At 40.3% G+C, this 12,591-nt stretch overlaps 1 protein-coding gene and 1 pseudogene across 1 annotated transcript; one reads left to right on the top strand and one right to left on the bottom strand.

Annotated features, from left to right (window-relative positions):
• The window catches only part of LOC126078924 (G-patch domain and KOW motifs-containing protein-like), a 32,978-nt pseudogene that overhangs the window by 20,160 nt on the left and 227 nt on the right, over positions 1-12,591 (top strand).
• LOC126078846 (tripartite motif-containing protein 43-like) lies at positions 1,720-8,731 on the bottom strand. The gene is made up of 6 exons (XM_049889663.1): positions 8,320-8,731; positions 7,569-7,681; positions 5,979-6,209; positions 5,270-5,292; positions 4,629-4,726; positions 1,720-2,228 (listed from the first exon to the last, which is right to left on the bottom strand). The coding sequence occupies exons 1-6, from the start codon at positions 8,729-8,731 to the stop codon at positions 1,720-1,722; spliced, it is 1,386 nt and encodes a 461-aa protein (XP_049745620.1).

A 12,591-nucleotide genomic window follows, 5' to 3' on the forward strand; every position in this document is an offset into this window, starting at 1 on the left:
GTGCCAATTCCAAAGAAAGGTGATCCAACACACAAGTAAAATTTTGCTGAAGATTCTTCAAAAGCCGTTCCAGCAATACATCCACCGGGAAGTACCAGAAATTCAAGCTGGATTCAGAAAAGGACATGGAAAGAGGGGTGTCATTTCTGATGTCACATGAACCTTGGCTGAAAGTAGAGAATACAAGAAAGATGTTTACTTTTGTTTTATTGACTATGCAAAGGCATTTGACTGTGGATCATAAAAAACTATGGATAACACTGTGAAGAAGTGGAATTCCAGAACACTTAACCATGCTTATGAGGAATCTGTACATAAACTAACAGACATTTGTTTGGACAGAACAGAAAGAGGGATTCCTGTGTGGTTTAGAGTCAGGAAAGGTGTGGGTCAGGGTCGTATCCTTGCAGCATATTTATTCAACTTGTGTGCTGAGGAAATAATCCCAGAACCTGGCATCAGGATTGGAGGAAGGCTCATTAACAACCTGCCATGTGTAGATGACACAACCTTGACTGCTGAAAGTGCAGACTGCTTGAAGCACTTACTGATCAAATACTATAGCCTTCTGTATGGACTGCATCTCAGATTAAGAAAACAAAAATCCTCACAACTGAACCATTAAGCAACAACATGATAAATGGAGAAAGGATTGAAGTTGTCAAGGATTTCAATTTACTTGGGTTCACAATCAATACCCAAGGAATCAGCAGTCAAGAAATCAGATGACATATTGCGTTGGGCAAATCTGTGGCAAAAGGCCTCTTGAAAGTGATGAAAATCTAGGATGTCACCTTGAGGATTAAGGTGCTCCTGACACAAGCCACAGTATTTTCAGTCACCTCATATGCATGTGAAACCTGGACAATGAGTAAGGAATACCAAATAAGAATTGGCGACTTTGAATTATGTCGTTGGAGAAAAATATTGAACATATCATTGACTGCCAGAAGAAATAACAAATCTGTCTTGAAAGAACTACAAGAATGCACCCTAGAAGCAAGGATGGTGAGGCTTTGTCTCAAGCAGTTTGGACAAGTTATCAGGAGGGATCAGCCTCTAGAGAGGGACATCGTGCTTGGTAAAGTGAAAGGTCAATGAAAAAAAGTATGACCCTCAAGGAGATGGATTGACACTGTGGCTGCAACAATGGGCTCAAGCACAGCAAAGATTGTGAGGTGGCACATGACTGGGCAGTGCTTCCTTCTGTTGTACACAGGGTTGCTATGAGTCAGAGTCGACTTCCTGGCACCTAACACCAACAAGGGTGAATTGTTGAGTATGATTTTACTAGATCATGATGAGGGAGTAGAATATTTCAGACTGACATTTGCACTGTAGATAACCAAGTTTCTTGATGATGCAAACACTCTGTGTTCCTGCATTAAACTGTTAAGATGGAATCCCAGTCATATACTCTTGTAACTCTAGCCAACTCACAAATGAGGTGAATAAAAACAGTATGTGTTTCAGGAAAAGGACCACAGGACTTGATTTTAATTGAAAGGAAATTAAGCCAACAAATTTTGCATTGCCACACCAGCTTTATATTTACCAATGATAAAACAAAGTTATATAAAAATGGAACAACCTAAGGAAGAGTAAAATATGATTGATCAGCTTCAACTGAGACAGGCTTCTTCAGATATGGAGTGCCCAAGTTCCTCACTTCTCCATGATCATGTGTGGGCTCCTTCAGATATGGAGTTACCAAGTTCATCACTTCTCCATGATCATGTGTGGCCAGTGCAAAAAAAAAGGCCGGAGCGAGTAATTGAAGGAGTAAGCGGGGTATTCCCATATGAGGGAATTTTTGGCAACATTAACAAAACTCACACTTCCACTGTTAAAATCAACAAACACACCAACCTTCCCCAGAGATTTCTCTATGTACTGAGAAAGCACTGGGGAGGTGGTGAAAAGATGGTAACCATTATCCCCCTTCACACATAAAAAAAGAAATGTGTCCCCAGATTCAATCACTGAGCAGTTCTTCCTTAGCCAAGTATCCTTACAGACCCCTATAGCCCAGTCCCAAAAGCTGTCCACATGCATCTCCCAGTAGTGTTTTCCAGAGGTGAAGGCCTGGGCTCCCCATGTAGCAAAGTAGTTGGATCTTCCAGATGGAAAAGGCACCTCTTGAAGGTCATGTCTAAATATCAAACTTCTCACATCATCAGACAGCATGATATCGTGACTGCTTGCTTCATAATTCAAGGAAATGTTCACTGCGGAAAGAAGAGAATATTCCAGTCAAAATCAGTTTTTAAAGTCTTACGAGATCTAGAGTGTCATTGGAAAACCAACCAAGACTTTAAGGGCAGCTTGGTTGGAAAATGTCATTAGATTCAGGGGCTACCAGTATATCTGCAGAATTAACAAACACCTAATCTCAATGGAAAAAAATCACAAAGATTTTTTACATTTCACTTTCCATTAGAAACAGAAGACCTTCCCATAAGGCCTAGTCATTGCTATGAAATTAACTTCAGTGCCCCTCTTCAGGGGAAAGAAGATCCTTAGAGATAAATAATTGGTGATCACTTTGCCAGGCATACTATGATATTCCAGTTAAGGAAACAAATTCCAATTAAGAATAAAAAGATCTAAATACATCTTCTTAGAAGAAGTTTTCTACTAAGAATTTTCTGGATTTTATTCCTGGTTTCACCTCAGGCTTGGTCTTCATCTGCATGCCAGTCTAACCTCCCTGGTTTAGATCTACTATGGAATTCTGTATACTGTCTCATCAACCCCCAACTTGTTTTACTGTTGTTCTTCACAAATTCTTATTTTATGCCTTTCATTATTTTATGTTTATGGACAAAATTTTCTAGCTATATCAACTACAATGTGCATTATTACAAATTCAATTACTAAGAAGCTTTACAGGAAAAATATTTAAAAAATTACAATTTGCCAACTGTTATGGGTTCAATTGTGCCTCACCAAAATATGTGTCACAAATCCTAACTTCTATGTCTGTGTTTATAATCCCACTTGGGAACGGATTATCTCTGTTGTGCTAATGAGGCAGAATTACTGTAGGATGTCTTGAGTCAATCGTTTTTGAGATATAAAAGAGATTAAAAAGCAAGCCAGCAAGCAGAGGTGGGAGAGGAAAGACACCATGCCAAATGAAGATCACCAAGGAGCAAAGGAATAAGAACTTCCCCAGGGCAAACAGAGGGTAAGCCTTCCCTTAGATCTGGCACCCTGAATTCCAACTTCTAAACTGTGACAAAATAAATTTGTGTTTGTTGAAGCCCCTCATTTGTGGTATTTCTGTCATACCAGCACTAGGTAACTAAAACATCAATCCTATCACCATAACTAACTGTACTTTAGTTAAAACTTGAATGCCCTAACTAAATATGCAGTTCTATATGACTAAATGAATGAATAACTGGTATTTTATCTCAGAATGGTTCTAGGAGCCCCCCTTTTTTTTCAGAGCTTAAATATATATTTAATTTTTTTTCTACTGAACACTTTTTTATTGTACTTTGCCTGAAGGTTTACAGAAGAAGCTAGCTTCTCACTAAACAGTTAGTACACATATTGTTCTATGAAATTGGTTAACAACCCCACGACATGTCAACATTCTCCCTTCTTGACCTTGGGTTCCCCATTACCAGCCTTCCTGTCCCCTCCTGCCTTCTAGTCCTTGCCCCTGGGCTGCTATGCCCCTTTAGTGTCATTTTGTTTTATGAGCCTGTCTAACCTTTGGATGAAAGGTGAAACTTCAGGCATGACTTCATTACAGAGCTAAAAGTGTATCCAGGGGCCATACTCTCAGGGTCTTTCTCCAGTCTCTCTCAGACCAGTAAGTTTGGTCTTTTATTGTGAGTTAGAACTTTGTTCTGCATTTTTCTCCAGCTCTGTCCAAGACTCTCTATTGTGATCCCTGTCAGAGCAGTCAGTGGTGGTAGTCAGGTACCATCCAGTTGTACTGGACTCAGTCTGGTGGAGGCCATGTTAGTTGTGGTCCATTAGTCCTTTGGACTAATCTTTCCCTTGTGTCTTTAGTTTTCTTCATTCTGCCTTGCTCCCGAAGGGGAGGGACCAGTGGAGTATCTTAGATGGCCACTCACAGGCTGTTAAGACCCCAGATGCTACTCATTAAAGTAGAAAGCAGAGCATAGTCTCTACGAACTGTGTTATGCCAATTGAGCTAGATTTTTCCTGAGACCATGGTCCCCACAGCACTAGGAGCCCTTTTTGATTGTTTCCTGTTTCTCATTGTCTAATTTATTACAGGCATGAATCACATTTATCCTTTCACCAGCTTCCATTTAGATTTTTTCATGTTATCCCAGGGCCACTATGACTATAAATGTCTCTTAGGAGGCTGTTCTCTCCTAAATCAAGGGTTAATAAAAAGGGAAACATTGGGCATAAAAAACCAAACCCATTACTGTCAAGTGGATTCCAACTCATAGTGACCCTACAGGACAGAACAGAACTGTCCCATAGGGTTTCCAAGGAGCAGCTGGTGGATTCCAACTGCAGACCTTTTTGTTAGCAGCCAAGCTCTTAATTGCTCTGGCACCAGGGCTCCATATTATCCAAAGAAAACCATTATTGAAGGACAATGTATGGGGTCCCATCATTGGGTTGCCACTCACCTTGGAATTGGTTGAACGTGTCTATCAGTCCAGTGATGGGCCTGGCACTGAGTGCTGGGTTCACAGGCTGGGGCATGTGCAGTTGCACGGACTCACTCCTACAAGGGGAAAGATTCAGGTAATCTTTCAGGTGCCAAAGGGGTCGTCACAGTATGTACAAAAGATGTCAGCATTCAACAGAATAATATGTTTCATCGGAACTCCTTTCTGATATTGTAGTGTACCTCCATGATCCTGGGAGAAGACTGTGCAATTCTTAGGGATTCTTTCTTTTCTTCTGTCCCTGCCTCCACCCCCTTCTTATCATAGATGCCCGCCTCTCCTCTAATGCCTGGGAAAGCTAGTCCATGCACTTTAATATGTTTATGATTTTGAAAACTAAAATCATGCATAGCTGTTTTCTAGTGACTTCTGTGTTGAACCCTACAATGTATATCTCCATGAGCACAGAAAGACAAAACTAAATCCTTATAGAGTGGGATAGAAAATTATATTCAGTAAAACACACACAAATACATGCGCTCACATAAACACACATGCACACGAAATTTACTATCTCAATAACTTCATTTTGGTAGAAACACTTTGATCTCTTTACTAGCTTTCATGGTGCTCTAGTTTGCATTGAAGGCCAAACTTACCTTGTCAAAGTGTCTTCCAAATTCTGCAAAGGGAAATAAAAGGAAAAACTCAGAATTCTTCAGAAATTCTTTTTTTTTTTTATGCCTAATCTTTGGATTTGGGAAATTTCAAAAAAATATCAAACCCTCGTTTCCTCCCCGCCGCCCCCCGCCCAGGATTTTATAAATGTCTTTTACTTTTCCTCTTTAAAGGAAAATCACAGTACCACACATTGACAGAAAATAAATTCTCGATGGCTAAGGGCTCTGAGGGTGAGCAAAGACAGAGCAGGACATGAGTAGGGACTGCATTGCTACAACCATCAGGTGTCTACAAGGTGGTCTTTTCACAGGGCTTGTTTCCAAAGGGTAATGTGCCTCAAAACGAGCACAACTCAAGCCTAGGACTTCCAAACAGAAGGAGGACATGAATGCTAGCTTTTCGTCTTCGTCATATTGCCCACCTGGAGACAAAAAGGTCTACAAATAAGTTGTTCCTTTTTGTTGGATAGAAAAGTGAATTAAATCAAGAGAATTGAGAAGGGAAAGTACTCTCACAATTCCCCAAAGTTTTGTTGTTCCGGGTTACAATAAGAGTTGAAGTTTATATCATATTCACTTGGACAATAATAGTCTGGACAGGAGCAGAAGATGCAGAAATAAGATTTTGGTTTGAAATATGTAATGGAAGTCAAAGATGTGAACTTGAACTAATATCCTCATTTCTTACCTGGAGCAGCTCCACGTCTGGTTTATGGCACAAATTCAGCAGCTCCTCAAACATTTCTCTTAGGTGGTTTTGTTTTTGAACCATTTTCGTTTGACTTTTCTTGAGTTGCTGTAAAATCCTTTTGCGTTCACTTTTCAGTCCCTCTAAATGTTGTTTTTCTTCCCTGTGGAGAACTGGATGCAACTTCCGATACTGATCTCTGATCATGTCTCTCTGTAGGCATATATAATCCTGCAGGGACACGGATTTCCTAGATCACACACCCAGGCTGCCTTTATCCTTCACCACTTAAACCTCACTCATTTTTCTTTGATTCATGATCATGTAATCCACCAACCTACAAACATGTTAAATTCATGTCTTTCCACTCACCAGAAACCATGCTCATCCCTCTTTCCTTACTTTATTTTTCATTCTTTATTAACTACAGAAACCCATCCTTTCCTCAAAACACTATAATTCACTTCTTAAGTTCCCGAAATTCCTGTAGAAATTTTTTTCAGAGTTAATTTTTAAAATACCTTGTTGTTGCTAGGTGCTACTGAGTCGGTTCCAACTCACAAGGACACTATGTACAACAGAATGAAAAACCGCCTGGTCCCGAGCCATCCTACCCTAATGATCTTTTTTATGTTTAAACTTATTGTTGCAGTCACTGTGTAAGTCCATCTCAAGAAGAGGGTCTTCTTCTTTTTCCTGACCCTCTGCTTTACCAATATATGTTCTCTAAAATATGAAAGATTACATGTAAAAAGATAAATTTATGCTTGATTATTTAATATTCTCATCTGTTACTAATTTAGCCTCTGATCATAAATTTCCTCAATCCTAGCCTGATCATTCACTCTTAGCAGAAATGTTGCCTACTAGTCTGAGGATTAGAAATCATCAGACAAAACCTCCCTAAAATTCCTAATCCCATACCCTCAATCTGATTTCTCCCATCACTATCCCTTGTTGCCATGGATGGGATTCCTTCCTGGTAATGAGTACTTAAGGCTTCAGGGTCTCATTTTGTCCTAACATTATAGGAACATTAACCCTTCCCCCATTCTATGACCCCTGCCAATACCCATGTATTCATTCTCTCCTCACCAAGTCCTTTTCTTTCTCTTTTCCCCCAGTTTTTCAACATGTTGAAATTTCTCCCAATTGATCCTATATCATTCTCTAGCTACTACATTATCGCTTTCCACTATCACAGGTACACTTCCTAAATTGCTATTTAAACCTTTTTCTCCCCATGGCCGTCTTTATACTAATCCGTATGACATACCTATAGTTCCCCATTATGTACTGTTTCATTTCTAGATTTCACCTCTGTCAGAAATCTCTGCTTGAAATGTCCATGGATTTTTTACACTTGTCTTTTAAAACTCAAATCGATTGTGAACCTCTCTCCAAAACTTTTTCTCAACTCCTGACCAACGGTTTTTGAACTTCTCCAAATCCCTGCATGTGCCTCCATTTCAGCACTTTTTGCACTTTGTTCTGATGGCCTTTTTCTCCCTTGATTAAAGCTCAAGTTTCTCAACAGGTAAGCATGTCTGTACCAAGCTGGTTATGAGGAAAACGTGGTCTCATGCTTACCATCCACAGGTTGATTATTCTGCACTCCTCGTTTAGATTTCTCTGATTTTCTTGGATCTTTTCCCATAAAGACCTCATTTGTTTTAAAAGCTTCTCCTGTAAAAACAAAAATACTGAATTAAGCACCAACAGAACAAATATTATAGATTTCAGACCCTTACTGACAGCTAAAGACCAGGGATGTTAGATGAACATACTTTCGGGAAAGTGGAAGGGTCATGTTTCACTGGCTACCCGATAGTCATCCCTTCTGGGAGTTTCAGGCTATAGAGCCACATAAAGTAATGAAACAATTTTCCTGAGAAAACTGTCAAATAAAGGCTTTATGTAATGTAATTAAATTTCCTATAAATATCTTGCTAATTCTCTATACTATTATCCTACATGTTTGTCCAGTATTACTAAATATGCTTCCAGTAAAAAAAAAAAAAAAAAAAACTTGTTAAACATGTAATTTTTGTGGCCAGGAGCTATTTCTAAAAATGTGAGTGTTATGGTGTCCTGTGCTTCACTTTGCATAATTAAATTAATAATCATTCAGCGAATTGCCCTGCCACTCGAATACAGCCTCTGTGAAAGCAGATTTCCTTACCTATTTTATTCACAGCTTTACCCTTCCCACCTAGAACAGTAGCCAGCACATATAAGACTCCCAGTGATGAGAGAATTAATCATAATCATGGCACTCATCTTCCTTATACTCTCTTAGCTCTATTATTCTCCAGCTTTCAAAGGCTTTCAGAAGCATCACTTCCCCGGTACTTCTCAACAGCGTATTCAATGGAACAGTGTCTGTGAGCCTCGTGCTCCTGAGAGTAAGAACAGAGCAAACAGAGTCGGTTCTTGCTCTCTTCACAGAACATCTTCTTTGTCTCCTTGTGTGTCCCACACATCTGATCCTCAGAGCTCAGGAACTGGCAGAGACTGGCTTGTCTAGCAGGGGACACCAGATTCTTCACAAGAATATTGGATTTGATGTCTGTCTTCTTTGATGTTTCCCCACATAGAAGACAACGGGTAGTTTTGGCTTCTTCCCAGGAAATGTATAGACAGGGCCTACAGAAGCTGTGCCCACAGCCTATGGTGACAGGGTCTATAAGGTAGTTCAAGCAAATGCAGCAGGTGAGTTCCTTTCGCAAGGCTTGGGAGATGTTGGAGTCCATTTTCCTGAGGGAAGAAAATCAGGAGAGTTTGTCATTTGCCCCAGAGAGACAAAAGACTAAGCAAACTTTTACTCCAATTGTGATTCAATAATATACTTATGTCTAGGCCTGATATAGTTTCTTTTACAAATGACAAAAACTGGAAACTGACACAAAGGCAGCTCTGGAGCTCTGTTGAAAACTTGGTTGGCTTCCTGATTAACATGATCTACACCATCAACTCCATCTCTCCTCCATAAAGAACCTGTTCGTGTCCTTTCCTTCTTGGGCTTGTGCTTCAATAGTTTGACTCAATCTCTAGTATTCTGATTGGTGGAAAAGCCAATCATAATGTTCCTAGTGACTGATTGGCTTAGCAAAGCTCATGCGACTAAACTTTTTACCTTTACTATTTCATTTAATTGACAAAACCATCCTATAAGGATGACTAATCCAAAATCATACCGACAGTTAATGTTGGAGCCAAAACTCATACCTTTGACTAAAATTAAAATCTGCTAACTGTTACTCTCCAAGATACCATACAGACAGAATCAATCATCCAGTTTCTTATCAACTATTGTAATTTAAGCGAACAGTTCTGGTATTTTTCCTCGCCAAGACTGTCTGTGAAGTAGGGTTATAATTCTAATACAAAATCCTTAAAGAGAGAACAAATGTTGAAAATAATAAAACACAGTAATGGGCAGAATGCACATTTGTCTCCTGCCCCTCACCTATAATATAGAAAGTGTCTTTCTTGAAACTCACTGTAAAAAATGCATTAGAAATATGTACATGAAAAACACATTCACAAAATCAAAATTTCTTCTTTGAAACTCTGTTAATTCAAACAGAATGTAACAAAAATTCAATTTCGGAATACAAAAGTGTTAATAAGAATTTAACAAAGCTTTGTAAAATTGGGAAACTCTGCTGGTATTGTGGTTAATAGCTTTCACTGCTAACCAAAAGGTCCGCAGTTCAAGTCCACCAGACACTCCTTGGAAACTCTGTTGGGCAGTTCTCCCCTGTCCTGTAGGTTCGCTATGAGTCGAAATCAACTCAACGGCAAGAGGCCTTTTGTTTTGTTTTCTTTGGTCGTAAAATTGGATCAGATTTCAGTCAGAATCTTTATATATGAACATATATGAAGAAGCCCTGGTGGTGCAAACAGTTAAGCAATGTTGGTGGTTCCAACGCATCCAGTGGCTCCTTAGGAGAAAGACCCAGTAATCTGCCAGGAAAATCCTATGGGGCAGTTCTGCTGAGTCACGTGGAGTTACTACAAGAGAGAATCTACTCATCAGCTCCCAACAACAAGCTTTTAAAAACATCTTTTTATCTACACTGGGCATCTAAAGAAATCAAAAATTAAAGAGAGAAGCATTATCTTCCGCACCCTTTCAAACTATTAGCAAGCGCCCCTTCACACTGTGAAAAGATAAAAGTATCATGTAATAGTGAAAATCAGCACAAAATAACAAACTGTGCTTTTTAAAATTGATTTAGCTAAAACATTGGGTTCTCATCTTTACACTCAATGAATATAGACGGGCGTCACATTTCTGATATTCCTGCATGGTAACCAGTGACAATTTTGTGCCCAAACATTTCCTGGCTTCTTAAAAATTTACATCAGTAAACAGAATTTTCTAAACAGACACCAGTATCAAAAAGTTTTTTTTTTTTTGTCCAAACCATTCATTGCATCATATACTTATAGTAGAATAGTCTTCTTACGCACTGACTTATGCACTACTTTTAGACTACTACATTTATCAACTTCTTATAGAATAAAGTACTTCTATTCCTTTTTCTGAAACTCTGGTGGTGTAGTGGTAGAGTGTGGCTGGTAATCAAAAGGTAAGCAGTCCAAATCCACCAGGCACTCCTTGGAAACCCTATGGGGCAGTTCTAGTCTGTCCTATAGGGTTGCTATGAATCAGAATTGACTCATCAGCAGTGGGTTTCGTTTTTTATTCCTTTTTCAGGAGCCACACAAAGTACAAAATTACAAGATATCTGGCAACTACTTTCTTAGTGCTTATAATCCATATGAACATTCAAGGCATACATAAAAATAAGACAAAATGCAATCACCCTATTAAATCTAATAATAATATTGAAAAAATGCATTTATTCATATGTAGGTTAAGGAAAGGACTAATTTTTGTAGACAAATGAAATCATTTCATAGAAAAACACCTCAATTTCCTGATTGATAAACTAAAATTATTTTTGGTTTTTTTTTTTTGGTTTGGGAAAGTAGCGGGAACTCCACTTCTGTATATTGTACACTCACCTAAGTCGCCTAAGGAATATGTAAAGGATTTCACCAACGCTTGCTGTAGCAGTAGTGTTATGGAAGTCAGTTCTGGGTTCAATTCCTTCCGATGTGGTCACAGGAGCTTTCAGAAGACTCCGCAGGCAAGACAGATCCAAAAGGCACTCTGTCTCTTCTGGAGAAGAGTGAGCGTGGTTTCTTGGGTGCTTTTTATTGAGCCCAGAAGACCACGCCCAGCTCTTCCCAGTGATTGTATTTCGTGGGTCTTCTAATAGGTGTTACTGAGAATGATTAGGTTTCTTCAAAACAAAAGAAATGATTGATTTAACACCTTAATACCCTCTATAAGTAAACAAACTTCCACAAACATCATCTCATCAAGAAATATGTATTAACTTTTGGCAAACACAGCACACGCCTGCAAAGAGGGACAAGATGGCAGATGCTGACACTGAAGAAAATGTTCCCGGCGTGCAGCAGTGTCTACCAGGCCAGTTTTTTTCCCCTTCAGTTGCATGTCCACCCAGAGGCAGGTGGTGGACCTGTGAGACAGTGTGAGGGCTGCCCTGAAGGAGAAGGATTTCTTAAAAACTGTGGAAGGGAGAGACCTGCAGGGTGTGAAGCCCTCAGAAACTCCCAAGGAGTTTGTCATCCCTTTGATCTGGAATGAATACTGCAGGCAGCTACTGACCCAGGCCCCTGAACATCCAGAGATGCTGAGGCCTTGGTGGATGGGGTGCTGATATGCTAGGCTGTGAAGGAGCTCATTGAGGAATTCAAGTAGTCTCTGGAACACAGAGACAATGAGGGTGTCGATTCCAGGATCGCTATCCCCATGATCCAGAAAGAATGCATCCCCAAAGGCGAAGGGGCAGACACCGAACTCCAGGCTTAGTGCCAGGGGAGGCAGATTATGAGGCCATCCCTGTGGAGGCCTATGAGCTGTCCATACTGCAGGTCATGGGCTGGAAACCTGGCAAGAACATCAGCCGTACTTTCAATCAAGCGGTGAAGCCCCATGTCAATTCACAGAGGCCCAAGGGGTTAGGGATAGGTGCTAGCCTGACCCATGCCAAGGCCCCCACCAGCCCCCCCCCCCCGACTGCCAAAGGCAGATGAGGTGCAAGAGAAGAAGGAAGAACAACCTCATGAACCGGCGCCTTGAGGAACTGTAGTGGTCCTGTTTGGCCTCCACTGAGGCTTCCATTGGAAGGTGAAATGCCTCAGTCCTGACAATGTTTGGGCCATGGTTCTGGCAGTGGAGAGCCAAGTGGTGACTGTTTGTTAGTACTGCCTGTGGCCTGTCTCTTCGCATAGGTTTGACAAGAACTTCTTGGATCTCAGCCAAGTGAGCAAAGCTTCCTCAGAACAACTGAAAGGAACTGCCTTGTTATGGAAGGCCTTCAGGGATAAAGACCTACATGTTCAGCAGGAGGACTCCGAAAGAAAGCAGAAACACCCTCTGGACTGACAAGAAGGAGAAAGCAGCCCCCGGGAGCCATACTGTTTTTGCAGAGACCTGGGTGTGTGGGTTGTGGACAAGCTGCACAAGGGCAGCAAATGTTACAACATCAAGATGACAATTGAAGACGTC

The sequence above is a fragment of the Elephas maximus genome, chromosome 7, assembly GCF_024166365.1.
Source record: "Elephas maximus indicus isolate mEleMax1 chromosome 7, mEleMax1 primary haplotype, whole genome shotgun sequence".
NCBI classification, from domain to species: domain Eukaryota; kingdom Metazoa; phylum Chordata; class Mammalia; order Proboscidea; family Elephantidae; genus Elephas; species Elephas maximus.

Excerpts from the sequence above, each read along its gene's own strand:
- LOC126078846 (XM_049889663.1), bottom strand. The coding sequence starts at position 8,731 with ATGGACTCCAACATCTCCCAAGCCTTGCGAAAGGAACTCACCTGCTGC. Across the intron at positions 5,293-5,978 it reads CAGACGTGGAGCTGCTCCAG|AATTTGGAAGACACTTTGAC; the intron begins GTAAGAAATGAG and ends TTCCCTTTGCAG. Across the intron at positions 4,727-5,269 it reads TTGGAAGACACTTTGACAAG|GAGTGAGTCCGTGCAACTGC; the intron begins GTAAGTTTGGCC and ends TTCCCCTTGTAG.